Source organism: Azolla caroliniana, unplaced genomic scaffold (assembly GCF_043228905.1).
Source record: "Azolla caroliniana isolate FFs.n. ecotype wild unplaced genomic scaffold, voAzoCaro1.0.p SCAF_4, whole genome shotgun sequence".
NCBI lineage: Eukaryota > Viridiplantae > Streptophyta > Polypodiopsida > Salviniales > Salviniaceae > Azolla > Azolla caroliniana.
The window spans coordinates 24871332-24899164 of record NW_028230439.1 but is presented as its reverse complement, the minus strand read 5'-3'; the positions used below and the strand labels follow the sequence as shown (position 1 = coordinate 24899164).

Below are 27833 nucleotides of genomic sequence, written 5' to 3'. Positions count from 1 at the left end.
TTATCTAGGGGTTGTATCTCCTCAAATCAAGTTAGAAAACCCATCACCTACTAGTATAATTAAGGTCAAATGCAACATATTGGGCTATATATTCAAAAGCATAATTATTAAATTCACGCAATAAAAAGCATGGACACTTCTATTGGCACGTGCAACATGACAACCTCAATATTGATTCATGTTGTGCATTTAGAGCCTCCATGAATCTAGCTCAAAATGTATCATAATGAGATGACTTTTTATGCATATAAGATGACCTTTGCATTGAGATGATGATGCTAAACAATACAACATGATTTTTTTTTGTCAAACTTTGGAAATCTCATATTCCATCATCAATTTAAGAGAGTAATATGAGAAAAAAAACATAAAATCAGCATCAATACCATTTCAATTCTAGATTTTACGATGAAAACATGCCAATTATGTCAAATTATAATTTTATGTACAACGTAGCAAATGGCACATGAAGAAATTTCTATTGGACAATTTCAAATTAGCAATATCTTAATTTACAGGAGACTTCAAAATATAGCATTTGTACAAAACCCACATCAATATTGCATAATGGCTTTAGATTATGACCAATCGCTATCCATGACTCAAGTGACATTATTTTGATGATTATACCCTTTAATAAGCATAATGTTACCAATTAGTCGTGCTCAATTTCAATAATATAAAGCTCTTGGGAATTTCAACGATTTGCTCATACAATGGCATTCAAACACTTAACATTTTAATAATGTTTACATAAGACTAATTGACAATGTGTATGCCAAGCATCACAGAAAGCTAGTTCATGTGAGAGATGATACAATTAATTGCTGTTCAATTTGGTTGCAAGTCTTTGTTGACTTGACCACATTATCACTAGAATGGATATTACTTCTTTATATAACCCCAAGTGAAAGGCACATGATGTATGACCAATCACCACACATTACACCCTTTGTCAATCAATGGACATGCTTTCTCGATCCAAAAGATGATCACCACACCACAAAGACCTTCATCGAGTGAATGAGACGAGGCACTTTGTTCAACCTTATGTAGTTTTCTGATGACAAGATAAATTCCAAATATCAACTAATATTTTTTGATGGGCACGTGTCATGCTCTATGTTTCCAAAGGGACCAGAACTTCTAGCTACCACTACTACAAATGCAAATGTCTCATCAAAGGGAAAACTCATCACACATGGCCTTGTTGCAGACTTCTTAGTTTTATAACTATAGATATGGTGCCTCTTAACAATCAAAATGCCACTAAATGGGCAAGTGTGGTTAGTCCATCCTAGGCAACATGCCAAAGTTGTTGTATGTATATAGGGCCCTCTTCATGGACATGCTTGAATCCCTACAACCTTAAGAGAAATACGAAATCCGTCGCTAATGTCCACCTTTCATCGTGCATCATAAAAGTTCATTCCAAAGTGAGATTCCATCGCCTTGAACTAACGCCAGTTCGACATTTCCGTGAAGCAAAGATACTCTCGGGTAAGTAGAAACCACAAACAAAGGGTAGGATAAGGCATACGAGCGGGAGGTACATACCAAGGTAGGGGTGGGATTAGACAAGACAAAAATATAATCACTAAAGAGAGGCGATTCGATTAGTGAGCACAAGAGGGGATGCCAAGCTAAAATTGAAGCATTGCCATTAGGAGAAAGAAGATTAGGGAAGCTAAAATGGAAGCATAGCCATTCAGGAGAAGAGGAAGAGGATAAGGTTATATACATATGATATACATATATCTATCTTAAAAGTTAAGACTTAGATCTGTCTACATATATATGTAGGCTTTGAGGCAGAGAAGAGGCAGGAAGGAAGGAAATGGGTCAACAGAGAGAGAGAGAGAGAGATGGAAAAGAGAAGAAGAAAAGGAAAAGAGCAATGATATGGAGGTAGATCTGACAACATTACATACATACATACATGTAATGTACCTGTTTTAGTAGAAGAGTTGTATATCAATTGAATAGAGAGAGATAGAGAGATAGAGAGAGAGATCTTCCTCTGTCCCCTTCCCCTGTTTTTGGCGGCCCTTCCAACCTTCTAATCAGAGTGAATAAAAGAACAGAAAAGAAAAGAAAGAAAGAAAGAGAAAGAACTGAGAGATTTTAGTACAGTATATGAGAGGAGCCCACCCTGGGTTGCAAGCATCTGTGGTCCTGTTGACCCCTTCCACATCATGGATTCTCTCTCTGGAATGGTCTTGTAGCTTGGATTGTTGAGTTTCTTCTGATCTCTCTCTCTCTCTCCTCCCCCCCCCCCCCCCCCCCGTGTGTGTGTGTGTGTGTGTGTGTGTTTGTGAAGAAGAAAAACAACAATTCTTCACGCCATAGCTAAAATAAGAAAGAAGACGAGAAGCAGCTCTGTTTTTCTTTTTCTTTTGCGTTTTCTTGAATTGTTCTGCTAATGGGTGCTGGCTATTCAAAGAAAGAAGGTGAACATTATAGCAGCAGCAGCAATATTGCTAATGACGGGCCTTCTGAATCTCGTTCTCCTTTGACAAGACGCCTTTTTAGGGTTTCGGAGGCTACCTATAGACCCCCTAGAGACATTTCTGGACCGCTTGGCCCTGTCCCGCTGCATGTTGCAAGGACTGATGTCATCTCCACTGATGTCACCACCTCTGCTGCAAATGCCAGTGTCGCTTCCAACTCTGCCTCTGAGAAGAGCAAGACTACTCGCATAAAGACCAAGGTATGTTTGCTCAATTTCAAACCAAATTCCCATACCCTATGCGTGGAAGTTTCTTGAAAATATATAGTAATGACATTTTAAGTCTTTTAGACGTGTTTGTATACATATGCATGTGATCTTAGTAAGGATTAGATTGATGAAGCTCAATTCACCATTGAGAAAGCTGAATCAGTCATTCTGAAGTGTGATTAAATCACCGCTCAAACATGGTGGATTGGTTTTGAAAAATTGCCATCAAACATGGTGGGATTCATTATGAACATATGCCATCATGAATGTGAAATTCACCAACAAAGAAACTGAATTCACCATTTGATATATTTCGAATCCACTATTAAAAAATGTTCCAACTTCACCAATCAAAGATATTCAATTCACCAACCAATAATATCAAGCTCATCGCAAAAAATAAATATGTTTCAATTCACCATCAAGGATTTGAGTTAACTATCAAAGATGTCTAACTCTTCATCAAAGGTGTTAAATTTATTGTCAAAGATGTCTGAAGGTGCTGAATTCAATTGAAAATGTACCAAATTAATAATTAAGGATGCTGAAATTACATGCTGGCGACATAATTGGAGTGCTAAACATATGTACAGGAGAGGAGTTTTGCAACATTAGCAAATACTCTTACCAACATGAAATTCGCTTGCTAATTAGATGAAGTTCTTGTACATGCAATAATCAAATTTTCTCCCCAATAAAATTGTGCAAACAGCTCATAGCTGGAGAAAGAAGGAAAGAATAGAGAAATGCATATTAACTTCTTTTAATATGCCAAAATGTGCTATAAGATCAAACAAGAGATTGCATCTGAAAATGTTTTCTTGTCTTTGGGAACAACAAACCAAAATAAATTTAAGTAAAAATGTAAATAGAAATAGAATCACTCTTGACTAAAGAATCTTGTCGTCTTTACTAGTAAGACTCTCAAGTGAGACATATTGTAAATTTTGACTTCGAAAGATCTCGAGCACAGGTCGATTCAGAATGGCAAGAGAAGCACCTACAATGGCAGGAGATAATGGGTTTCAGTGTCGATGACAAGGGTGGTGAGGCCACGGTCCACAAGGCCAGAAACTATATGCATGACAAATTGCTATTTCCCCATCTATTGGTGGGGAGCCCATTTTTCTAGCCCTTGATTGGCTCATAGTGGTAGGGAGTGATGGGGCTAAAGAAACTTGTGGTTCTTTGTTGATGAGCTTGTGTGCTGTATTGTTGTTCTTCGACAACTCCCTTTGGCTCTTGAGTTTGACCAAGGAAAACCATAGGCACCATCGGTCATCATATTCCATTACCTTGTGTAAAGGGCCAAAGGCTTGATTAAAGAGGCATGGATTTGCCCTCTTATTTCATAAAAATCTGTACAATGACAAACAAATCGTTCTTCAGATTCCACTCCCTGATGATACAATTGTCAAACTCTTTCTTCTAGAGCTTTTTGTGCATATCTGCCTACCTCAATCTTTAAATGATGTGGAGAAGTTCACAGCTGCCCTATTACACAATGCATTCCATAGGATAGATGTATGTATATATAAGAGGTCCGGATGATCAATCCATCCTCTGATGTGTGTAAAAGGTGTTTTATAGTGGGCCATCTTCCTACCAAGAGATGTTGTGGGGCTGATCCATGTTATTTTGTTTTTGAAGTTGATAATATCAGTTTAGATCACTCTATTTTTTCCAATTTGGTCATGTTTAGATGGGGACAATCGAGCTATATTAGAATGGAGGTAGTGCATTTGTGCTTATGCCATGTGACTCAAACCTTTGTTGCATTTCAGCCTACCAACAATGAATATCTCCATTTTTCAGCACCTTCGTTGACTACCTTCATTCAGGGAGCTCAATGATGACATAAATGCCAATGTTGAGTACCTTCATTCAGGGAGCTCAATGATGACATAAATGCCAATGTTGAGTACCTTCATTCAGGGAGCTCAATGATGACATAAATACCAACGTTGAGTACCTTCATTTAGGGAGCTCTTGAAGCTGTTGGATATTGTTCACTGATCCAAATAATGCCGCAATGATTATTGGGTCTGCTCTCATTTCTATCCAGATTATATCAAGTGGCACTGATGCTTTTCTCCTGAACTGCCGAATCTCCCTATGTAATGTGATACCTCATCAATTTAGAGATTGAAGAGAGTGGGTGATAGTGGTATCCTTGTTCTACTGCAATTGTGCTCGCCACAGCCTCCGACAACCGAAAGAAAGAAAGAAAACAGATATTCTAGCATTTTTTAAGAGGCAAGAATGGCTTGTGAGTCTAACAAAGGTTACATCTGTTCACATTAAAGAAAGAAAACAGATATTCTAGCATTTTTTAAGAGGCAAGAATGGCTTGTGAGTCTAACAAAGGTTACATCTGTTCACATTAACTCATCAGTGTGAATGACAAAACAAAACATCTGCAAGTCCAAGTCCAAATTTAGATCATTGCTCTTCATGTGGATTTCTTAATATATGACTATGGTTGGTTCATATTCCATATCTGTTTAGTCCTAGGTTACAACACTGAAGATCTGTGTTGCTACAGGATAAGTTCCACACATCCAAAAATTTTCATAGTTAATTTGGCATTGTGGTGAAATAATCAATATGATGGCTAATATATAAATACTGCATACATTAAAAGTAGAATGCATTTGTATGGTTGGATATAAGATCTTATCTAAGTAAACTTAAACGGTGATTTGATTGTGTCTTTTCTTTAATTTCATTACATAAGTAAGGTTAAAGGGAAAATTGGTTACAAATTTTTGATTTTTTGCAGGTTTTGCAAGTGGTGGGAAGGGCTGGGACTGCTGGTCTTGGGAAAGCAGTTGATGCATTAGATACAATAGGTAGTAGCATGACAAATCTTAACCTTGGAGCTGGAGGTGGTTTTCAGTTGGCAGCCGCATCAAAAGGAAACAAAATTGGGATATTAGCATTTGAAGTGGCGAACACCATTGCCAAGGGATATAGTTTGAAGCTTTCACTGTCTGCAGATAGGATAAGATATTTAAAAGAAGAGGTCCTATGTTCAGAAGGTGTCCAGCGATTAATATCTACTGATATGGAGGAGCTTTTGAGCATCGCCGCTGAAGATAAAAGGTATGTGGTAATATTTCCTCCTAGATCTTCGTTGTCTTTTATATAGCAATATGTGATGTTTCCCTTGACGTTATGATAAATGTACCAATTCCAAGAATTTAGCATTTAAAAGATTGCCTAAACCTATCAGTCTAGGTGATAAAATCATTGAACTAATCAATGTCTTGTACATGTGGCCCAAAATATCTGAGGGCATTGCAAACCTCTTATTGCCGCAAACTTGCATGGCCTAGACAGCAATAGTCTCTTAGAGAAGTTGGACACGAATTGAATCCTTCTTGTAAATAGTTCTCAGCCTAAGGTTTTGCTCGTTAATGGAATTAATCAGACAAATCACTCCAACTAAGAATGTCCATGCACCACCTTCCATAGAATCAAGAAAGAGCTCTCAATCTATCAATCCTTACTATGTTTGAACCTAGTAATTGTGACAATTCTGGTATAAATATACATGTTGAGGATTCCAATAGTGTTTATAGAGGTGCTAAACACATGATGCCCATGAAAATATAGGTCAGATGCAACCTCCTCTATATATTCACAACTTGAGTGGTGGACCGGTCGTGGTTCAGAAAAAAAAGTATGTGCAATGGGATCATTTGAAACAATTTTCTTATGCTTTGTGGAAGATTCCGTAAAACAAATGTGTCAATTTTGATGATATTGGATCATTGTATTGATGTCAATATTTGGATTTGACATGGTCTTTTCCATGTTTGTTGAGAATGAAAAGCACAATGTGTGAAAAAGTGCGTGAGCACACTTTATTCTAATCTGTGTAGTTGTCAAGTGTAAATGTGGTCAAAGAATATGAGATATTCTTATGACAGAATCATACTCGAGTGGATATCTTGATTAGATTCCATCAACCACATTTAATGTGTAATCCCTTGAGGACTTGTATAGAAAACCCCCTTGCCTTGGCCCATTGTGCTTCCCTTACTTCGGAGACCTCTCCATTCTGGATCGACCTATGCTAGAGATCGTTCGAAGCAAAAGTTACAATATGTCTAACTTGAGAATCTCACATGTGCCGAAAACCAGATTCCCTCGTCTGTTTTTATCTTATTTACTTTTATATTTACTGAGTACTTCTTATTCTATTTTGATTTGTTCTCAAAGACGAGACAACACTTTAGATGTAATATCTTGTTTGGTCTTATAGGCCATTTTGGCCTCTTAAAAGACGTTAATATATCTTTCTTTCTTCAGTGCATAAGCTGTCACCCTCCTACTGTGTATTTTCTTATTTCTGGTTATTTTCTCCGAGTCCTTCTCTTGCTCACACCCCCACTCTCACACACGCACTACGCTTCCGCATACCCCAATTCTATGAGAGTTCTTTACACTCTTCCATAAACCTTATGGCAAGAAGGGAAAGTATTGTTAGAAAAGTATGTTGTGGAGGCCCCCAAGCCTCCATAAGAAGCATTTGCCTTGGATAAGTCACTTGCATGTACATCTTGCAGCAGTTCCTACTACGTATGTGCATTATTTGTCCTTGTCATATTCTTCTTGGAGGTGGATTGGGACCCCATAATGTCCTTGGGATGTTGGATGTCACATAAGGTAGGAATATTATCTGGTTGCTCAAGTTGGCCCATTGTTGATTGGGTCACCCTTGTATTGAAATAACTTTTTACATTTCAAGATGTTGGATTGGATATCGGTTCCACTATCAATGTCATATGGTCCAATCTTCAAAAGAGTGAGTCTTTCAATGCCCATGTCCAAAAGTGTACTAAATTGTCTTTAGGACGGACCTAGTTATGCCTATTGGGAGCTAATTCCTAAAGTGGTATGCCCAGGAGTACAGTGTTTACATAGCTAATGAGATCACAATGGCTTAATGCAGTCAGTAACCATGTTATTCCCTTGCTTGATAGAGTTGTTCTGCTCTCAGTGCACATATTAGTGTTGTCTCAATTTTATGCACATGTTGCCTAATCTTGTTTTTGTAAGAATTAGTGTTTATATTGGCCACAGTGAATTTATTGATCATTAGTGGAACTTTGATAATGTAGATTTATTTGCAACAATGGACTTTCTCTCATATTGGATGTTTGGGTGTTTCTCAAGGTATGACTATGTCAGACCATGCACCAGTTCGTTTGACGTTGAGTTTTTAAGAGATGGTGCAGGATTCCAAATTGTGCTTTTTTGCATGACAATCTCCAATTTTCATATTCATGTTCTTTTAGAGGATGAAACCTCGCAGTTATGATGCCAATAGGTGCATTGATTGTGCACATATGCTATGTGCTCTTAATGGAAGTGTCTTACATGCCATCTATGCAACAGTTGATGCAATCTCAACCAAAGATACCCGTTTCCAGGATTGCGAGGGAATGGCTGAATTGAACTTTGAAATGTTTAGCAACCTTGTTCTAAGTTTTCTGACCATAACATGACTTTTCAGGCTGATTGATGAAGACATGCGTTCTCAGCACATAACTTGTGGCTAACGAGTGTGGCTTTAAGGGGCTTTACGTGACAATGCAGAACAGATCCAAAGTGAACATTTCCTGGCTTCTTAGTGTTAAGACACCACCCAGGTTTCACAAGGAGACCTTTGCTTACTAAGGCTTAATATAGCAACCACTAATACCAGATATCACGAACTGCTTCTAAGATTTATGTTGAACGTGACCATTGAAGATATGGATGAATCTTGTGCTAGTTAAGATGGTCTTGGCAAAAAGAAATTCTTAGCATGTTGATTGATATCCAGTTCGACAAATGGGTTTGTTTCTGATGTTTATGACAGGTCGCTTGCTAAAGTCTGCATTTCTCAGGCTGGGTTGTGCTTATTCCAAGGAGTGTTGATACTTGCTTTTGTGAAAAGGCAGCTTATCTCCTCATCGAATATAGCAAATGTGCCAGACATAAATAAGTTTCCTTTCCAAGAACCTAGTACAAAGCTTTGGTTTTTCTACGCATTAGTCAAACGTGCACTGCTCTATGGAAATGAGGTGGGCCCAATAAAGATGATTGGTCCTTGGAAACACATGATATTAGACACAATGAGGATATCCCAAAGCATACTGCCGAAAGTACAGAGAATAATGAGAGTACAATGATCGATGGAGGCCATCAAAGAGATCATTTGTGATGATATCCCACATGATTAGGAGTAATGCCTCAACACCACGTGCCATTATCCAAGCTGAGTTGGGGACAGCATGATAGTAACTGAGCCCTTATTGCGATTGTTTGTTTCATTCATTAGATGTGGTACGGATGGATAGATAGTTATATGAGACTTCACATTTGATTCCTCATAGCAATTTGGCAGGCTAGGGAGTGCGAAGGATTTGGTACTCTCTAGTAACTACATGGTTCAGTTAGCATGAACTTGGCATACTAGCACTACCAACAGTCCAGCATAGCATGGATATCCCTCGTACTCACTTGCCTATCATCAACACAACAAAATGAGTAGACTGGGTAGTATTAGACTGAATACCTGTGAGACTTGGGAGAAAGGAGAAATCGGTGAAGCCTCTGGGAACAAAAAATAGCAGACCAAACAAGGGATTACATCTTAAAATGTTACATTTTGGATAGCAACAAACCAAAATAAATATATTATCATCTCTCAAAGGCCAAAAGGACCTATGAGAAGAAAGAATTTCCACAAATGTATTAAAATGAGATTACTTATCTCATCATAAATATGATAGACAGTCTATCTACCAACTTAGAAGCTAAAATTGAGTTTTTTCCTAAAAGCTATTCTGAACACTGACTTAGAAGCTTAATAATGGCATGCCAGAAAGCCTTCAGGAGCCAGATTGGGCATCAGCTTGGAGCATGCTAAAAATCTGAATGTAGCAGGTTGGAAATGCATGGCTAGAACCAGTAATACACAGAGCTGAATTTGAGAGAACTTCTGGTTGTGTGTGTATGTCATGGGGGTTAATAGTTCAATGAAAATCAGCTGAAATGAGATCTATTAGTGTTGCATATAGGGAAACAAAAAACATTGTATGAAGATATGAAATGCATGGTTATGCATCCTGGATCATAGATATCCTTTTTCAATGGTAAACAGAGTATTTTATGTATGTAGGAAAGAACTAACAGTATTTGCAAAAGAGGTAGTTCGATTTGGGAACCAATGCCGAGATCCTCAATGGCACAATCTTGATCGTTATTTCAACCGGTAAGGGTTCATAGTTAAGATAGGTGGTCACTTTTTCCTTGTGGAAGCTGGTATGAGTATGCTCATATATGTTCTCATTTCTGATGCTTACCCAGATTAGGCAAGGAGATGGTGCAGAATCAAAGCAAAGAAGAAATAGAGGAAGAGTTGCAAATATTGGTTGTTTGGGCCCAACAGACTGCGGTAGGTTTTTTATCACTATGGATTCTTTTAGTGAGGCTCATTGAAAATCTAGAACCCCTTCTACTGAGGTTTATACAATAATGAGGAAAATTTAGAACTGCTTGCAGTTTATTTATGTATTGATGTCTTTGTGAGATGTGCATGCGTGGATATACATATCTGTAGGGATGAACTTGTAACATGAAAGTGAATCACATGGCTTTCTTTATTTCATTAGAGCTTAAATGTACAAGCTTATACTTTTGTTAATCACAGGAATTATATCATGAATTAAATTCACTGGATAGATTTGAAGCAGAGATACGAAGGAAGCTTCAAGATGAGAATTTGTATAGCAACTATTCGAAAGGTAAGAGGTAATTGAATATTGTTTTTATGAAACATTCTGGCTACCACATGGATAGAGTAGTATCCTTGAGGCTTGCACATTGAAGATAATCACTTGGCCTTGGAAACTGATACTCATAGACGTGAAAGTTTTAAAATTGGTATAGCGCAAAATATTTTTACAGTACATATATAGAACAATATTCAGTGATGACGAACTATTCATACATTTGGTAATCACATGGCAAACTTTGAGTTTTCATAAACTATCATACAGTGTCCAGTCTGCAAATGAAATCACATGGTAAACATACTAGTGTATATTTACTGTCTGAAGGCTTCAGATAAAGTATAGTTAGCTGAATAAGAACAAGAATCCTGATAGGATCAGAGCAATACAGCTTAACTTCCCAAATGACATGGTGATTATCCATTGATAATATCTGATAGGAAGTCACTAGATTGATGTGGCCTGCAAATTTAGGCGTCATCCCTCAATAAAAATAAGAAATGTATAATGACAACATCAGGCGGCTTAGAAAACAGTAGAAAACAATACTGAAAAGTTGAAAAACGAACTGAAAAAACGGTGATAGTGGTTGGATTAAAGGCCCTTAGGTTACTCCTATTAAACTAGAAAAACGTTTTTATATAATTTAATATTTTCTGTTTTTTATTAGAGGTGTACAGTTTCATTTTCAGAACTGTACTACAATTCCTAAAAGAATATTCTGTACACTGAAAGGGATACTTGGACAAGATTCCCACTCAGCATTAAATAGGTATTTATGTGGCCATGACTTAGCTGTCCCATCAGCATTGAAGCTCCTCTTGTAAGAGCATATTCTATGCATCTTCAATAGCATAAATATGGTGCATTCCTGCCATGTACATATTTTTAAGGAGTGGGCTTTTGTTTTGCAGAACTGCTTTTTCTGTCTTTAACCTCTCCTATGTGTCAAAACCCATAATCGTTTTTAGTTTCCATATCTCTCTGCCTTCGATACTTCAGAAAATTCATTATATCTTCATTTCTCTATGGTCTCCATATAGATGAGGTATCACAATACATAGAGACTTTCAGGGATTTGGGAGCATGCCTAGCAGGTATAGCTATACAAATATTATTATATGCTGATGATATTGTGCTGATTTCTGACTCTCCGGAGGAACTACAAAGACATCTAAATGCCTTAAAATTATTTTGTACGGACAAAGGTTGATCAATACACATGGATAAAACTAAAGTGATGGTGTGTAACAACACTCAAGCATAGGTAACAAGATCAGAATCGGAATTCTTGGGAGAGGAAAAGGTGGAATACACATGCTCCTACACATACCTAGGGGTAGCATTTACAGGCTCTAGTTTCTTCTTACAGGATGTTTTTTGCCCGACTTTCTTGTGGATATGCAGTCCTTGGTGCTCTTGAAAGCCAATGTGCACATTTGCAGTTCCAAGAGCTATGAACTAAGCTGTGGTTATTTGATACACTTGTCACACGAAATCTTCCCTATGGAGTAGAAACATGGGGACCAAGTCTTAACAAAGCAAATCATTGGAAAGATTTAGAGAGACCTTTAGTGTCAATGATTGCACGCATGAGTCGCCTTATGGACTAAAGGAAGTATCCCAGAGTTTCCAAACTAGATTCAAGAATCAAATAACCAAGTTTCCAAACTAGATTAAAGAAAGAAAAATGAGGTAGGGTTCAGTACCCAGAGTTGTAGTAGTTGCAGTAAAACAATGACTATATAATGGTATTTTTATTCGTTTGGTTATATACCATTATATATAATCATATAGATGCCGATATCCTGATAGAGTCTAAGTAATTAGAACTAGAATACTATAAAAGAAAAGTCTGATTTCAAAGAAAACATAGCTTAGTACAAAATACCGTGATTAAAAATATTATCTTTTATACCCTTCTCGGCTACTAATTTTTTAATAAAAAAGAAACCAGTATAGTTTATGTCTATAAGAGCCAAAAACTCATTGTTTAACATCATGATGTGATTTTACGGAATCTTTTCAATATAGATATGGAGGCCAACTAAACCTATTTAAATTGAAGTTATGGGTACTGCCAGACCAACTTTATTGATTGAATTGACAAAATTACCAACAAGGTTTGTCAAGACAAATTCGCAACCCTGAGTTCATAACCTAAGCTCCATACTACTGGGACAAATTCAACCTTAAATCCTATGGCAGAAGATTAGCGTGTAATGTGGTCTATGATATTTGTCAGCAATCCTGAATTTGCAGGAATCAAACAGCCAAACTTGACCTTTCTAATAAAGACAAGCTCTATTAAGGAGAATACTAAAGATCCAAATATTACAACGACAGATAAAGCCCTGACAAGGTAGTTACGTGTGAGGATGCTAATTCTGAATCCTGTTCCAGTCCATGAGTGCTCCCACTGAATCCTGTCTTAGTGTTACTCCCAGATCCCCCTGTCCAAATGATCCCTGTCACTGCTCTCTGGTCTGCTGAGCCTGCGCCCCTCTGACTGATTCCAAAGTTTGAAGGCTTTACATTTTTTGTTTTTCTGTTTGGATCAGGCATCTTGGAAAAAACTTTCAATGGATAGAGATATTGCTACATACATAGAAACACACCAATGTGAAGGGATTCATTTACCAGAGATACCGAGGATCTGATAGGAATGAGTCTTTATCCTCCACTGTACAATATAAAGGGGGTACTAGAGGCTCTGGTGATGTAGCATTTATATACAAACTAGAGCTACATGGCGTTTAGGTGGTACACAAAAACCAATAAATGTATCAAAGAAAGTTATAACTCTTGCAAAGAGACAGCTCAGGATTTTATGATGAAATTATTCTAGCACAATCATCACAATATTATATAGCCTAAAATTATTCCAGAATGGATGGGTGCAGCATTTATGTACAAACGAGAACAATAACATGTAGTTCAGGTGGTAGACCCAAACCAATAAATCTATCAAACAAAGTGATAAATCTTGCAAAAAGAAAACTTGGAATTCTATTACGAATTTATAGAACTTGGGTGCAGTATTTATGTACAAACTAGAACAATAACATGTAGTTCAGGTGGTAGACCCAAACCAATAAATCTATCAAACAAAGTGATAAATCTTGCAAAGAGAAAACTTGGAATTCTATTATGAATTTATAATTACATATCACGTGATTATTATTCCAGAATTGGTTCCATCTGATATTTATTGTCCTGAGAGATAATAATTACCCCGCCTTCAGAATATGGCATGCTATTCCCAGAATAGCCCCAGATTCTGAGAATTGAGATAAAGCAAAGAATACTTAGCAGAGCATTAAACATAAACTAGAGCCACATGCTGCACTTTGCCAGGTACTATGTACCAATCTTCAAATTAAAAAATATTCTATAATTTTTATTGGAAACAGCCCACACTCCATATTCTGAGTTCACACAACCGAGTGCAACCTTTTGACTTGTCATACCTTTTGAGGGGGAAGGAATGCAAGTGAACTACTCTATAGTAAAGCTGAATTTAACAAAGAATGTCATACCTGTAATAGTATTTTTATTTCGTCCAGATGCATAGCTATTGGTATTGATGAAAATACAATCATTGCTGAAGCTGACATAATGTCATTCATTCCAGAAGCGGAAAAAAATTGGTCCCTGCAACAGGAAATGTTCATAAGAGTTGCAGCTATGGAATATTGTTTAGCAAAATATATTGAGGCCATCTTATAGAGACCCAAGAGAGGTTATGGGATGATAGACACACAACTTGTGGTGTATTCTCTCATAGTGATGTATTTCCAACACCACTCCCGTAGCAGCTCCTTTCAGACGTAAGGAAGGTTGCCTCAAGTCTTCACAACAGCTTGCTAGGAGGGAGATACTTCACATTGGTTGCTCATTTGGAGTGAATCCCACAGGTTTGTTACATACTATACACAAATAGCATCCTTCTAATAATCATCAAATGCAACCTCTCTCATAATGTCCCACTCAAACAGACTCATACATGCCCCTGTTAGATACTAAAAGGGCATGGTTAGACCCTAACAAAAGGGACGAAGATGGATTTTTATAGAGCTCATTTCCTCATCATCAAAAGGATAGTTTCATACTATGAATTGATTACTTTGATACCCACTTCTGTAATGATTCCAGGTTACATGGATTGAGTATATCTGATGAAATTCTTGTTAGAGTACTTACATTATACTAAAGCACCCAGATACTATACATGAATTCTGTGGAAGGAAATCGGAATGAACATTGCATTCTATATCATCTATCAGATGATGATGAATACCTGAGAGAAAGGAGATCGAAAGAAAAAAAGATATATTAACATCTTTTAAGAGGCCATAATAGCCTACAAGGCCAAACAAGAGATTGCATCTTAAAATGTTGTCTGGTCTTTAAGAACAACAAACCAATATAAGTGCAACTAAGTAGAAAAGATAATAGAAATAGACTAAGATGTGACGAGAGAATCTCGTCACCTATACATAAAAGATTCTCAAATCAGATATATTGTTTATAAAAAGAAAGATATATTAACGTCCTTTAGGATACAGAGCTTATCTGGTGACATCTGCTAGAGAGCTTATGTGATATATCCAAATCCACGTCTTTGAAGATGTGGAGGTCAAGGAAGACGTCTGTTTGAGCACATAGGATGTTATCTTGATGTTCTCTTTCACACCTTGGGCATAGGAGTCTAGAAAATGCATAAGGACTTTCTTTTCTCCATCCGAAAAGCCTTGAGCATCATCCATGTATCGTTTAAAGAACCTGACTTCGATTCTCTTAAGGAAGTCACTTTATGGACTAAAGCAATCTCCTCGAGCCTGGTTCGACAAGTTAAGAAGGGCTATGGTGGGTATGGGATACCAACAGACAAATGTAGGCCATACAATGTTTTTTCGACAACACAAGGAGTATACTACATTACATGCTGTGTATGTGGATGATATAATTATCACGGGTAACGATGAAGGAGAAGGTGCAATTGGTTAAAGAGTTTGAGGTGAAGGATCTAGGATTGTTACAATACTTTCTTGGAATTGAGGTAGCTCGTGGAGTAGAAGGAGTTCTATCTCAGCGATAATATGTATTAGATCTTCTCACAGAAACTGGAATGTTGGGTTGTAGGCCCATAGCTTCTCCAATCGACCAAAAGATCAAGCTAACTGAACTTGCAGGAGAGAAAGTTGATTGTGAAAGGTATCAAAGATTGGTAGGTCGGCTGATTTATTTGACTCACACCTGTCCAAATATTTCATTTGTAGTAAGTGTGGTAAGTCGCTACATGCATGATCTGAGGAAAGATCATATGGATGCAGTGTACCATATTCCGAGATATCTCAAAAGTGCCCCGGTGAAGGAATTGATCTTTAGAAAACATGGTCATTTTAACATTGAGGGCTATTGTGATTCTGATTGGGCCAGTTGTGCTGATGATAGGAAATCCACATCAGGATACTGCATGTTTGGTGGGTGCAATCTGGTCTCTTGGAAGAGTAAGAAACAGTCAGTAGTAGCAAGGTCAACAGTCGAAGCAGAGTATAGAGCTATTGATGTAGGAGTTGCGGAGATGCTATGACTGAAAACTCTCCTAGTAGAACTAAAGGTGAATCAAGAAAATCAGATGATTCTGTGGTGTGACAATAAGTCAGCAATCAGCATTGCCAACAATCGGGTACAGCATGATAGGACCAAGCACATCGAAATCGATAGATTCTTCATCAAGGAGAAGCTTGGTAATGGAATATTAAAACTGAGTCATGTTTCTACTGAACATCAAGTACCAGATTGTCTTACAAAGGAACTTGGGCCAGTAAGTCTTACTAGATTGTGTGACAAGATGGGCTTAGTGGATATTTTTCGCCCATCTTGAGGGGGAGTGTTGAGAATGATTAAAAGTTATAACGGCTAGTTAGCCCAACGGTCAGATCTTGGCGTTTATACTTTTAATAACGGCTAGTCAGCTCCAACAGCTAGTTAGCCCAACGGTCAGATCTTGGTGTTTATAAAGAGGAACTTTCTCCTCATGTAAATATGAGCGATCTTTGTATTTTCTCCCTCTTGTTGTGACATACCAATGTATATTATTGAACAAATATGCTTTTTCATTTTTTTATTATATGTCCCCAACCTTGGACACCGGTAAGCACTAGTGGTTCAGGAGAAGTGGCTGTGTTATACGAAAAGGAGCTCCATGATAGAGTGCATGTTGTGCATAAGGACGTAGATGCATGTTACATGTGGATACGAATAAAAAAGGGGAGCTTAGGGAACTATATATTGCAATTTGCTACTTTTTGCCTGCCTAGTCAAGGTTTGCACCTCTTGGTGAATCACCATATCTATCATATGATGATATCATAAGATTTGCTACTATGGGGGACATAATACTATGAAGAGACTTCAATGCACGAACTAAGGATGAACAAACAGCTATGTTTGACACCAACAAGGCTGTTTATCGAGAAGTTACGGCTGAAGAGGTTGGTCTAAAGCGACAAGCTCAAGAAATGAGTGCTACAACTAAATATGACAAACACTTTCTAGCTTTGAACAGTGTGCATGGATCTGTGATATATAATGGATTGTCACAATGGCCCGGATAAGATGCTTTGACATGTTGGAACCCGAAAGGAGGTGCAAGCACAGTCAATTACCTAATGGATTCTCCATCTCTTGCATAAAGTAGCCACAAATACCTTTCCTCACACAACGGCCAATCCCCCCAAACTTGGTAGAGTAATACAAAATAGTTGATATGATGAGGAATGTCGTGATACAAGGAGATGCTTGCAGCGTGATGTAACTCGGGGCATTTATACACACAAACAAGCAAGATCAACCTTCCAATGCCTCGTAAGGAAGAAGAAGAGTTTGTATTTGGCTAAATTGGAAGATCATTTGTATTGCTTGTTTCTAGGACAAGAAAGTAAAAGAGCATGGAAAATGTTTAATGAGAGGCAACCTACCACACAACTGACCTCACCTCAGGTGTGGCATGAATATGCAAAGGTTCTATATGATATCCCGGGGAAACCTCCTCTTCCCCACCCACATGGCTCATGCCCACATGAATCAACCTTTTTTACTCCACAAAATGTAAGAAATGCCATTGCTCAGCTACAATTTGGGAAGGCCCAAGATCATGATGGATTGGTGGGTGAGCACTTTATCTATGCCTGTGACACCTTGCTCCCATTGCCATGTGTGAAGGTTTCTGTACTAGATGGACTCAGCATACCATTGTGCCAATCCTGAAGAGTGGAGAGCCCATGATGCCAAGAAACTATAGGACAATCATGATTGGCCATTATTTGGCTAAACTATATGGCTCGATTCTAGAATCAGAATTGAGTATATGGGCAAAGCAGAATGGCTGCCGTTCAATTGGACAGGCAGGCATTCGTAAGGGGTTCACAACTTTGGATCACATATTCACCCTCCGGGCCCTTATTGAGGAGGGTAGAGCCCATAATAAGAGGATTTATTGCTGCTTTGTGGATTTCCGAAAAGCCTTTGACACTGCCACGTGCTCGGCTTATGCAGCGGCTAGAATCCCTTGGTGTTTCTATAGATATGCAATGAGGAATCTATGCACTCTATGAATCCGTGTCAGGAAAAGTGCGGTCTTCCAAGGGTTTGTCAGAGGCGTTGGGTAGCACAATCAGAGTGAAGCAAGGATGCCCACTATCACCCACTCTCTTCGGTCTCTATATTGATGAGGTATCACATTACATAGAGAGATTCGGGGGTTTGGGAGCATGCCTAGCAGGTATAGCTATACAAATATTACTATATGTTGATGATATTGTGCTGATTTCTAACTCTCCGGAGGGACTACAAAGACATCTAAATGCCCTAAAACTATTTTGTACGGACAAAGGTTTGTCAATCAACATGGATAAAACTAAAGTGATGGTGTTTAACACCACTCAAGCATGGGTAACAAGATTACAATTGGAATCCTTCTTGGGAGAGGAAAAGGTGGAATACACACGCTCCTACACATACCTAGGAATAACATTGACAGGGCCTAGGTTCTCCTTACAGGAGGCTGCTTGTGCTCGACTTTCTCCTGGATATGCAGCCCTTGGTGTTCTCGAGAGACAATGTGCAAATTTGCAATTCCAAGAGCCACGAACTAAGTTGTGGTTATTTGATACACTTGTCACACCAACTATTCTCTATGGAGTAGAAACATGGGGACTGAGTCTTAACAAGGCAAATTATTGGAAAGATTTAGAGAGGCCTTTAGTGTCAATGATATAATCCGGGCAAAGCATTGGTGCCCCACGATATAATCCGGGCAGAGATGGGAGCAACACCTATAATCACTAAGGCATTGTTCCGATCTGTGACATTTATCCAACGTCTTTGGGAGCTCCCTAAACGAAGGTACCCAAGGTTGGCACTTATGTCATCAAGACAATTGGCTGAAAATGGAGACATTCATTGTTGGTATGCTGAAATGCAGCAATGGTTCGAGTCACATGGCATGAGTCTAAATGCACTATCCCCGTTCCAATATAGCTTGGACTGTCCCCATCTAAATATGACCAACGTGGAAAAGAATAGAGTGGTTCGAACTGATATTATTACTTGGAAAACAAGATAACATGGATCAGCCCCAAAATGCCACTTGGTACGAAGATGGCCCACTATAAGACACACTTCTTACACACATCAAAGGATGGATTCATCATCAGGCCACCTTATATGGAGATACATCTATCCTATGTGTTGCGTAGTATGATAGGGCATCGGCAAACTTCATCACATCAGTTACAGATTGAGGTAGGCAGATATACACGACTACCTCTAGAAGAGAGAATTTGCCAATTGTGTCATCAAGGAGTGGAATCCGAAGAACACTATGTTTGTCACTGTAGTGTCTTTTATGAATTCAGAGGGAGATACCATTGCCTCTTTAAACAAGGCTTTGTCCCACTACACAAGGTAATGGAATATGAGGACCAACGGTGCCTAGAACTTTTCTTGCTAGAGCTCAAGAGATTTGGGAAAAGTTGTTGAAGAATACAACCACACAAGCTTATCCACAAAGAACAATCACAACTTTCTTTAGCCCCATCATTCCTACTAATGCTACAAGTCAATCACGGGATACACAAATGGGCTCCCGACTAGGACATAACAAAGGGGTTACAATTGATCGAATAATAGCAATTTTCCGTGCACGTAGGTCCTTGCCCCATGAACCACGACCTCGACACCCTTGTCATCGACCAATAAAAGTCATTATCTCTCGCCATCGCAGGTGCTTCCCTCGCTTTGGAGACATTTCCATTCTGGATTGACCTATGCTAGAGATCTTTCGAAGACAAAAGCTACAATATATCTAACCTGAGAATCTCACATGTGCCGAAAACCAGATTCCCTCGTCTCTTTTTATCTTATATACTTTTATATTTACGGAGTATTATTGATTTGTTGTTCTCAAAGACGAGACAACACTTAAGCTGTAATCTCTTGTTTGGTCTTATAGGCCATTTTGGCCTCTTAAAAGACGTTAATATTTCTTTCTTTCTTTCTTATACCTGGAATAGGAGAGTTCACTATATCTGGTAGACCTATTGGCTTGGCAGCAGATCATGCATATCTACGCTCTTGAGGTGAAGGAGGGATGCACAAGGGATGTATATGCTAAGGAGAGTGGGCTGGCTAAGTATCATCTTACTAGTGAGACAATTGATGTGTATAGTTGTGGAGTATACAACGGCATGCTAGATTTTGGATACTTTCGGACACCTAGATGAAGTTACCCAAGGTTTGTCAAAATCATTGCATAAAGCAGCCACAAATGCCTAGGTAGAGTAATACAAAAGAGTTGGTATGATGAGGAATGTCGTGATACAAGGAGTTGCTTGCAGCATGAAGTAACTCCAGACATTTATACACACAAATAAGCAAGAGCAACCTTCCAACGCCTCGTAAGGAAGAAGAAGAGATTGTATTTAGCTAAATTTGCTCCGACAATGGGCGGACAACCTCTCTTTCCACTTCTTCAAGAAAAATGAGCTCAACTAGAAGGAATAGGATCCCAAAGATCATTTGTATCGCTTGTTTCTAGGATAGGAAAGTAAAAGAGCATGGAAAATGTTTAATGAGAGGCAACCTACCACACAACTGACCTCACTTCAAGTGTGGCATGAATATGCAAAGGTCCTATATGATATCCCAAGGCAACCTTTCTTCCCCACCCATATGGCTCATGCCCACATGATTTTGTCCTTTTTACTCCACAAAATGTAAGAAATGCCATTGATCGGTTACAATTTGGGAAGGCCTATGATCATGGCGGATTGGTTGGTGAGCACTTTACCTATGCCTGTGATATCTTGCTCCCATTGCTAGAACGCATCTTTAATAGAGCCATGTATGAAGGTTTCCCTACTAGATGGACTCAGCATACCATTGTGCCAATCCTCAAGAGTGAAGATCCCATGATGCCAAGCAACTATAGGACAATCATGATTGGCCATTACTTGGCTAAATTATATGGCTCGATTCTAGAATTAGAATTGAGCATATGGGTAGAGCGGAATGGCTGCCGTTCAGTTGGACAGGCAGGCTTTCGGAAGGGGTTCACAACTTTGGATCACATACTCACCCTCCGGGGCCTTATTGAGGAGGGCAGAGCCAATAATAAGAGGATTTATTGCTGCTTTGTGGATTTCCAAAAAGCCTTTCACATTGTGCCACGTGCTTGGCTATGCAACGGCTAGAAGCCCTTGATGTTCCTACAGATATGCAATGGGGAACCTATGTACTCTATGAATTTGTGTCAAGACCTTCCAAGGGTTTGCCAATTAGCATCGTAGAAGAGGAAGAGTGAGACTGGCATCGACAAAGTAAGCCCGGCACATCTAATTTGACTTGACCCAACAAGTTGGAGGAAGATTTCTCAAAGCCCGAAATTCTGAAGTCAGAGGTATACCTGAACGTGAACTGGCACCTTGACAACTTGGGAAGTCAAAGGACATGGGAGATGGGGTAAGATCAGCACATACTTGACAACTCTGAATTTTTGTCAACATTCTTTGGATCCACAAGATTGACCTTGCCTGATGGAGATCAAGTACATAGGTGCAATGTGAAACCATGGTCCAACAGTTCGTGCAACTTCGACCGAGTCTTTAACCACAACGTGACAACCAAGCTTAAGAGGACACACAATTGACCTTGATGGGGGCATGTTGAGAATCAAGCTCAACTCGTGTGAACATGTGCTTATGAAGAAAAGCACAATGTGTGAAAAAATGTGTGAGCACACTTTATTGTAATCCGTGTGAACTATCTAGTTACATGAACTAGATTGTGATGTCTAGATTAGCTGTCAAGTGTAAATGTGGTCAAAGAATATGAGATATTCTTATGACAAATTTGTATTCGAGTGGATTGTAGATTCCACCAACCACATTTAATGTGGCAGTCGCTTGAGGACTTGTATATAAAACCCCTTGGGCCATTGTGTTTAGTTGATGATCTTTTACTTTTCTCAAAGACGAAACAACACTTAAGATGTAATTTCTTGTTTGGTCTTATAGGCCATTTCGGCCTCTTCAAAGATGTTAATATATCTTTCGTTCTTTCTCCCGCCATCGTAAGTGCTTCCCTCGCTTCGGAGACATTTCCATTTTGGATCGACCTATGCTAGAGATCTTTCGAAGACAAAAGCTACAATATATCTAACTTGAGAATATCACATGTGCCAAAAACCAGATTCCCTTATTTCTTTTCTTTTCATCTTATTTACTTTTATATCTACTGTGTAATATCTAGTTTATTTTGATTTGTTCTCAAAGATGAGACAACACTTAAGATGTAATCTCTTGTTTGGTCTTATAGGCCATTTCGGCCTCTTAAAAGACATTAATATATCTTTCTTTCTTTCTTCAGTGTAGTTTATTACTTATGGTTATTTTTCTCTGATTCCTTCCCTTGCTCACTCTTACTCTCACACATGCACTATGCTTCTGCAAGGGAACCAGAAAATGCTGAAGAAAGCAAAGCAAAGAGGCTTTCGAACCATGTAGAAAAAGCACATTTCTAATTGATTTATGGGATAAAACCCAATAAAGAGAAGATAGGAATAACCTTTCTATTCTCAGCATGTTCACTGTTATGTCAGTATTGTTTTCTACCATTAAATGTGCATTTTCTTTTATGAATTGTAAGGGACATAATGTGATGTTCACCTATTCACAGGGGACAGTCTTTCTGCCTTGCGAGTTGAACTTAAAAGCCGGGCAAAAAATGTGAAGAGCTTGAAGAGGAAGTCATTGTGGTCAAAGACATTGGAGGAGGTATTATTCTTAAGTTTAGTGTCTGTTTAATTTGATATATTCTAATGCAATTTGTGATGGATCTAAGCATTTAATGTGCTCGATGATGGTAATATGGAACATTTAACCTTCTAGTTTTATGTTTCATGTTCCACTCAATTGTATTTCTATGAAAATGAACCTATTGCTCTTCACCGAAATAGATATGGTTGGGACAGATTTTGGTGGTTATCTAATATTACTCTTATCAATCTATGCATTTTCTCTGTTGTTCTTTATCCTTTGGATTTTGCTAGGTCATGGAGAAGATGGTGGATGCAGTATATCTTCTGCATTTGGAAATCGAGCATGCATTTGGAGATGGAGGTATTAAATCTGGATAATTTTCCATACGTTACATGGAGATCTTGTTCAATATGGATTTATTCTTTCCTCATGGGGTGATTCAATATGAAAAGGTCAGTGGAATGAGGAGTAAGTCTCCTCACCCTCACAGGATATAAACCCACAATCATGTGATATTCCAATGCGGTGTTTTACACGTGTGCCAAATGGTTGAATGAGAGAAGGGTTATAACAAGAAACATGGTGCAGCATTATAATGCATGCCAAAAAGAGGGCACATATAAGGATTGGGTAATGCATGCGTGGATTCCTACATGATGGGGAAATTTGTCTCATGATTTCAAGGTTTGATGATGTGAGATGTGAAACAACTATTTCGGAGAGTAAATTAAGGTGGGAAGTCAAGAGAAAGACCAAAACTGAAATGGTTTGTAACATACTGGGTGGTTATTCATTAGCATCCACATCTAATATGCAATCCTATCCTTTTCCACACTTTATCTTAGGGGAATTCTATCAATGTCTTATTGGTCAATAATTGCTGGTCGCTATTTGGTTATTGGTTTTTCTCTATTTTTTCAGGGAACACGTCTCTCAGAAAAAGAGGCCCAGGAAAGATGGATGATTCTGAACGGCTGGGTTCACTTGGCCTTGCTTTACATTATGCATGCATTATTGGGCAAATTGATAGTTTGGTAAGTGGTCATTTCATTGTTTTGCATCCACATACATTATTTGTTCGAAGTATGGATACCTCCATATCATGCATGCTTTGTTGTCTGATCATTTTATGCATGGTCAATTACTCATTTATCAGAAAATTGATTTGTATGGTGTGAATTTTCCTTTTGACTGTTTACTAAACTAACAAAATTATGAGCGATAATGTGTCATTTGATTTGTCCATCCAAACATTTTTGAGGAAAGGAGAGTATAAAGTAGGCTGAGGATTTAATTCCTATTTTGTTTGGAACTTATTCTGTTTTTCAATATTTAGGATCCAATCTGCGAGAATACTAGAATGAAATTCCCTTTTGAAAAAAAGTTTCTTTTGTTTTTTCATCATTTCTCAGGTTGAGATTAAAAAACTGCTTTAAGTTAGTAAAAGATTCAGTGTTTCTTAATGCTATCTATGGAGAGAACTATTTTGCTTGGTGTGATATATATTTCTTTAAAGTAACCTATAAGGCTGAATCAATATAAATATAACTAAACATAGGTTACTAAAGAATCTAGTTATAGATAGATTGAAACTTTGCCTTCGAAAAATCTCCAATATGTACTTCTCCCATATAAAGAGATATCCAAAGCAAGGGAATGACCATCAGTGCCAGGTGATAGTTATCTTTATTTGTCAATGACAATGGTAATGGGGCTATGGTCCAGATGGCCTTGGCCTACATGTACGACACATTGCTATCACCCCATCTGTTTTAACCCCTTGCGAGTGTCATGGTTGAGACCTTTTCCTCTGCCAAGAAAAATTCTGGTTCTGATCTTGTTACACATGCTTGAGTGGTATTAAAAACCATCACTTTTGTTTTATCCATGTTTCTAAAACAGACCTTTTTCTATACAAAATACTTTTAAGATTCAAAAGGATAATATAGTAAATGCTATAATGTAGTGGTAGGTTTGTTTATATGTACTAAAAGAAAATTGTGCCCATGTTCCAAACAATTAAAGAGTATATCACCTTGTATGTAATTCTTGAAGAGGGATATTTTTTGTTACTAAATTATCTGAGTGAAGGGGATAAATGACCTCAAAATGTTCCTCAGTCTGGTCATGTTTAGTCTATTATTTAGTGATCCTTTCTGCAATGGATTTTTGAGCGCTTATGAGCTGATCATAACTACGACATATGCTGACACCATGAATAAAATCTTCAGATCCTGGGATCACATATGTACCAAAATTAGAAATCCCACAATTGAGACATATTAGATTTATGTCTATCTAAACGTCTTCTAAGTTTTTTTAGTGGTCAGTTTCACATGTGCTTGCTTATAAACTTCTAGAGATGTTCAATTCTGTTTAAAAGAGATTGAGGTAACTTAATACTTCAGATCAATCAGCTTCATTACAAAATGGTCTGCTTTCATTGATCAGTGGGTAGATGATGTTTACTTAATCAAATTACTGGCTCTTGGAAAACCCAATCTATGTATTTTGTTCCTTACTACCTGTATGATGAGGGAGATCAAAAGGTATCTAGAGTAGCAAGCCATCTCCAGAATCTCAATCATCCCTAGATTCCATTCCCTGTCATCATACAACCGATGGCCATTTCACATAGAATCAAGACCGAGTTGCTAGGATATGACCTTTGCTGATCGTAAATTTGGTAGCGTACTCTCAAATCAAATACCCTTTCCAGCAAATCTCTTCTTGATTTCAATTTATTTGCAGCAGATTTCACCAAATCAGTTTTCTCTATTCAATGCTGCTTTTGACAGTGGCATGATTACACTAATCAAAAAGCTCTTTTACATCCGTGTTTTATTTAACAGAAAAACACCCAGATACCCCTTATCTGTTGGCTATATACCAGAATACACCCTAGTCTGTCAACTACCAGCATACACCTCGGTAGTACAAAAATTGATGTACAGAACATAAGTGAATTCCATGGGCTTGTATATAACCAATGTTGCTCTTTTTGTGTAATAAATACCTATCTCACTGCACATGAACAGTTAAAAGAACATGGATACTGTAAATAAGCCCAACCAATTAACATTTTCAATGCTAGGTGTGCCGGCCGGGTACTGTTCCAGTTGATACCAGAGATAACTTGTATCAGAGTTTGCCACCAACAATCAAGGCTGCCTTGCGGCATCAGCCTGCAGCCTTAAAGACAAAGAACCAGGTTTTCTTTCCGCTGCTTTTGGCTTTTTCCCTTTTACTGTTTTCACCTTTTATTTCCTATCCCTACAATTTTCTTCCAACTAATACCATATGGAAAATGGGACTATTTTTATACTAAAAACAAATGTTATCTTGTGCAGTTTAATACCATATCAAGTGTTAAAGAAGAATTAGACGAGATGCTAGGTTGGCTTGTGCCAATTGCAACCAACACAACCAAGTAATATGTATTATTATTTATACATGGAGATTAGGGTTTTGCTATATTTGTCAATTACAGTTTTGCTGTATGTTATCTCCTCGTACTATATAGTATCTATGCATTTTGAAGTCTATATTTTGAATTGGCAGAGTACATCATGGATTTGGCTGGGTTGGTGAATGGGCAAATACAGGGTAATTATTATTACTTGCATTTTGTTCAGGAAACTGTGTTACAAAATTGTTAAGCATCTTTACATGAGGAAATTGCAGGTCATCTCTGGACATGGGACACGCAGCTCAGAGTAGCTCTTCACTTATTCAGACTCTGCATCACGCCGACCGGAAAAAGACGGAAGATTACATTTTGCAAATGCTTTTCCTGCTACAAGATCTAGTTAATCTGGCACAACATAACATATTAGAATTCAGAGCAACATCAGCGGAGAAAGTCAGAGATCACGGTGACCAGCTTTATGAACCACTTGATGACCTCACACAACTTGATGTGAAGCAAAACAAATCCTTTCCTGAAGATCAAGTAGAAACATCAAATCATGATGTGAACAATCAAGATTTAAAGGTAGAGATGCGATTAAGTCAAGAGTTTGAAAGGAATGGAGATTCATCACGGGATTTGTCAAAAAGTCGGAGCCATTCGTCAAGCCGATCAATGGAAGACCTGTTATCACCAAAGTCATTGAATCATGTGCACTTAGTGCCGATGATAGATATCGGGATTGATAGAGTCAAATCTCTTGATGTTATTGATCGTGTTGATGATATTTAGCAAAATTCCACATTGTCAATCTTTCTTCATCTAGTAAAAGGTAAAGATCAAGTCAATGTCAAAGGAAGAGTGACATTTTTGATGCATTGATTGCCCCTTGGGCTTTAGTCAATGTACGGGGATTTGTTTATGGGAAGTGGTTTGTAAAAAAATGCTCTTGGTAAGTGCTATTTTCAATTGATAGCAGGAAGTGCGTGTCCAAATGAGATGAGACCACTTTTTTCTATCACATTGGCATTGGCATATTCAGCCTTTGTTTTATGTGATCATATATTACTAAAACACATCTTGTAAAGTATCTCGTAGAAGAGCTCTAGTGCATTACTGTACATCGAGGACAATTTGTTATTGTATAAATGTAATGCTTGAGGTGTTGTGACATCTGCAAAGTGTATTAATTGTAGTGCTATATTTGTTTTAAAGTTTTTTGCATCCCTCTATTTGAAACGGCTTGTATCCTTGTTGAGATCCTTTGGGCTTTTACATCACATTTTATGGTGCCTAGACTTCTGGGGAGTATCTATTTGAAATGTCTCTTCTCAAAAGTTTTTGTACAACTACAAAGCCACTTTTTACTCGTGTGTAAGCATTGATTGTCACTCTGTTTGGAGCATATCCCAACCTTGCATGCATCTATTTTTTACATATCTGTGATACTATGACTCTGATTTACTTGATGTATGAACTTTGAATATCTAATACAAGTGCTTAATGAAAGCAGCACATTGTTTAGCTTAATACTTAATTCTCCATGACGTGCAAGGTTCAAGTTTCAACACTTACAATTTCTAATGACC

General features: G+C 38.0%; 1 protein-coding gene across 1 annotated transcript; it reads left to right on the top strand.

Moving 5' to 3' along the window:
* The first annotated feature begins 2290 nt into the window (after nucleotides 1-2290).
* LOC147865594 (protein PSK SIMULATOR 1-like) lies at nucleotides 2291-27419 on the top strand. The gene is made up of 12 exons (XM_087318443.1): nucleotides 2291-2710; nucleotides 5502-5824; nucleotides 9897-9989; nucleotides 10085-10172; nucleotides 10428-10521; nucleotides 22753-22850; nucleotides 23126-23195; nucleotides 23757-23869; nucleotides 25930-26046; nucleotides 26186-26265; nucleotides 26397-26441; nucleotides 26520-27419. Exons 1-12 carry the CDS (start codon nucleotides 2423-2425, stop codon nucleotides 27034-27036), a joined length of 1926 nt encoding a protein of 641 aa, XP_087174569.1. The 5' UTR covers nucleotides 2291-2422; the 3' UTR covers nucleotides 27037-27419.
* Nucleotides 27420-27833: the final 414 nt, after the last annotated feature.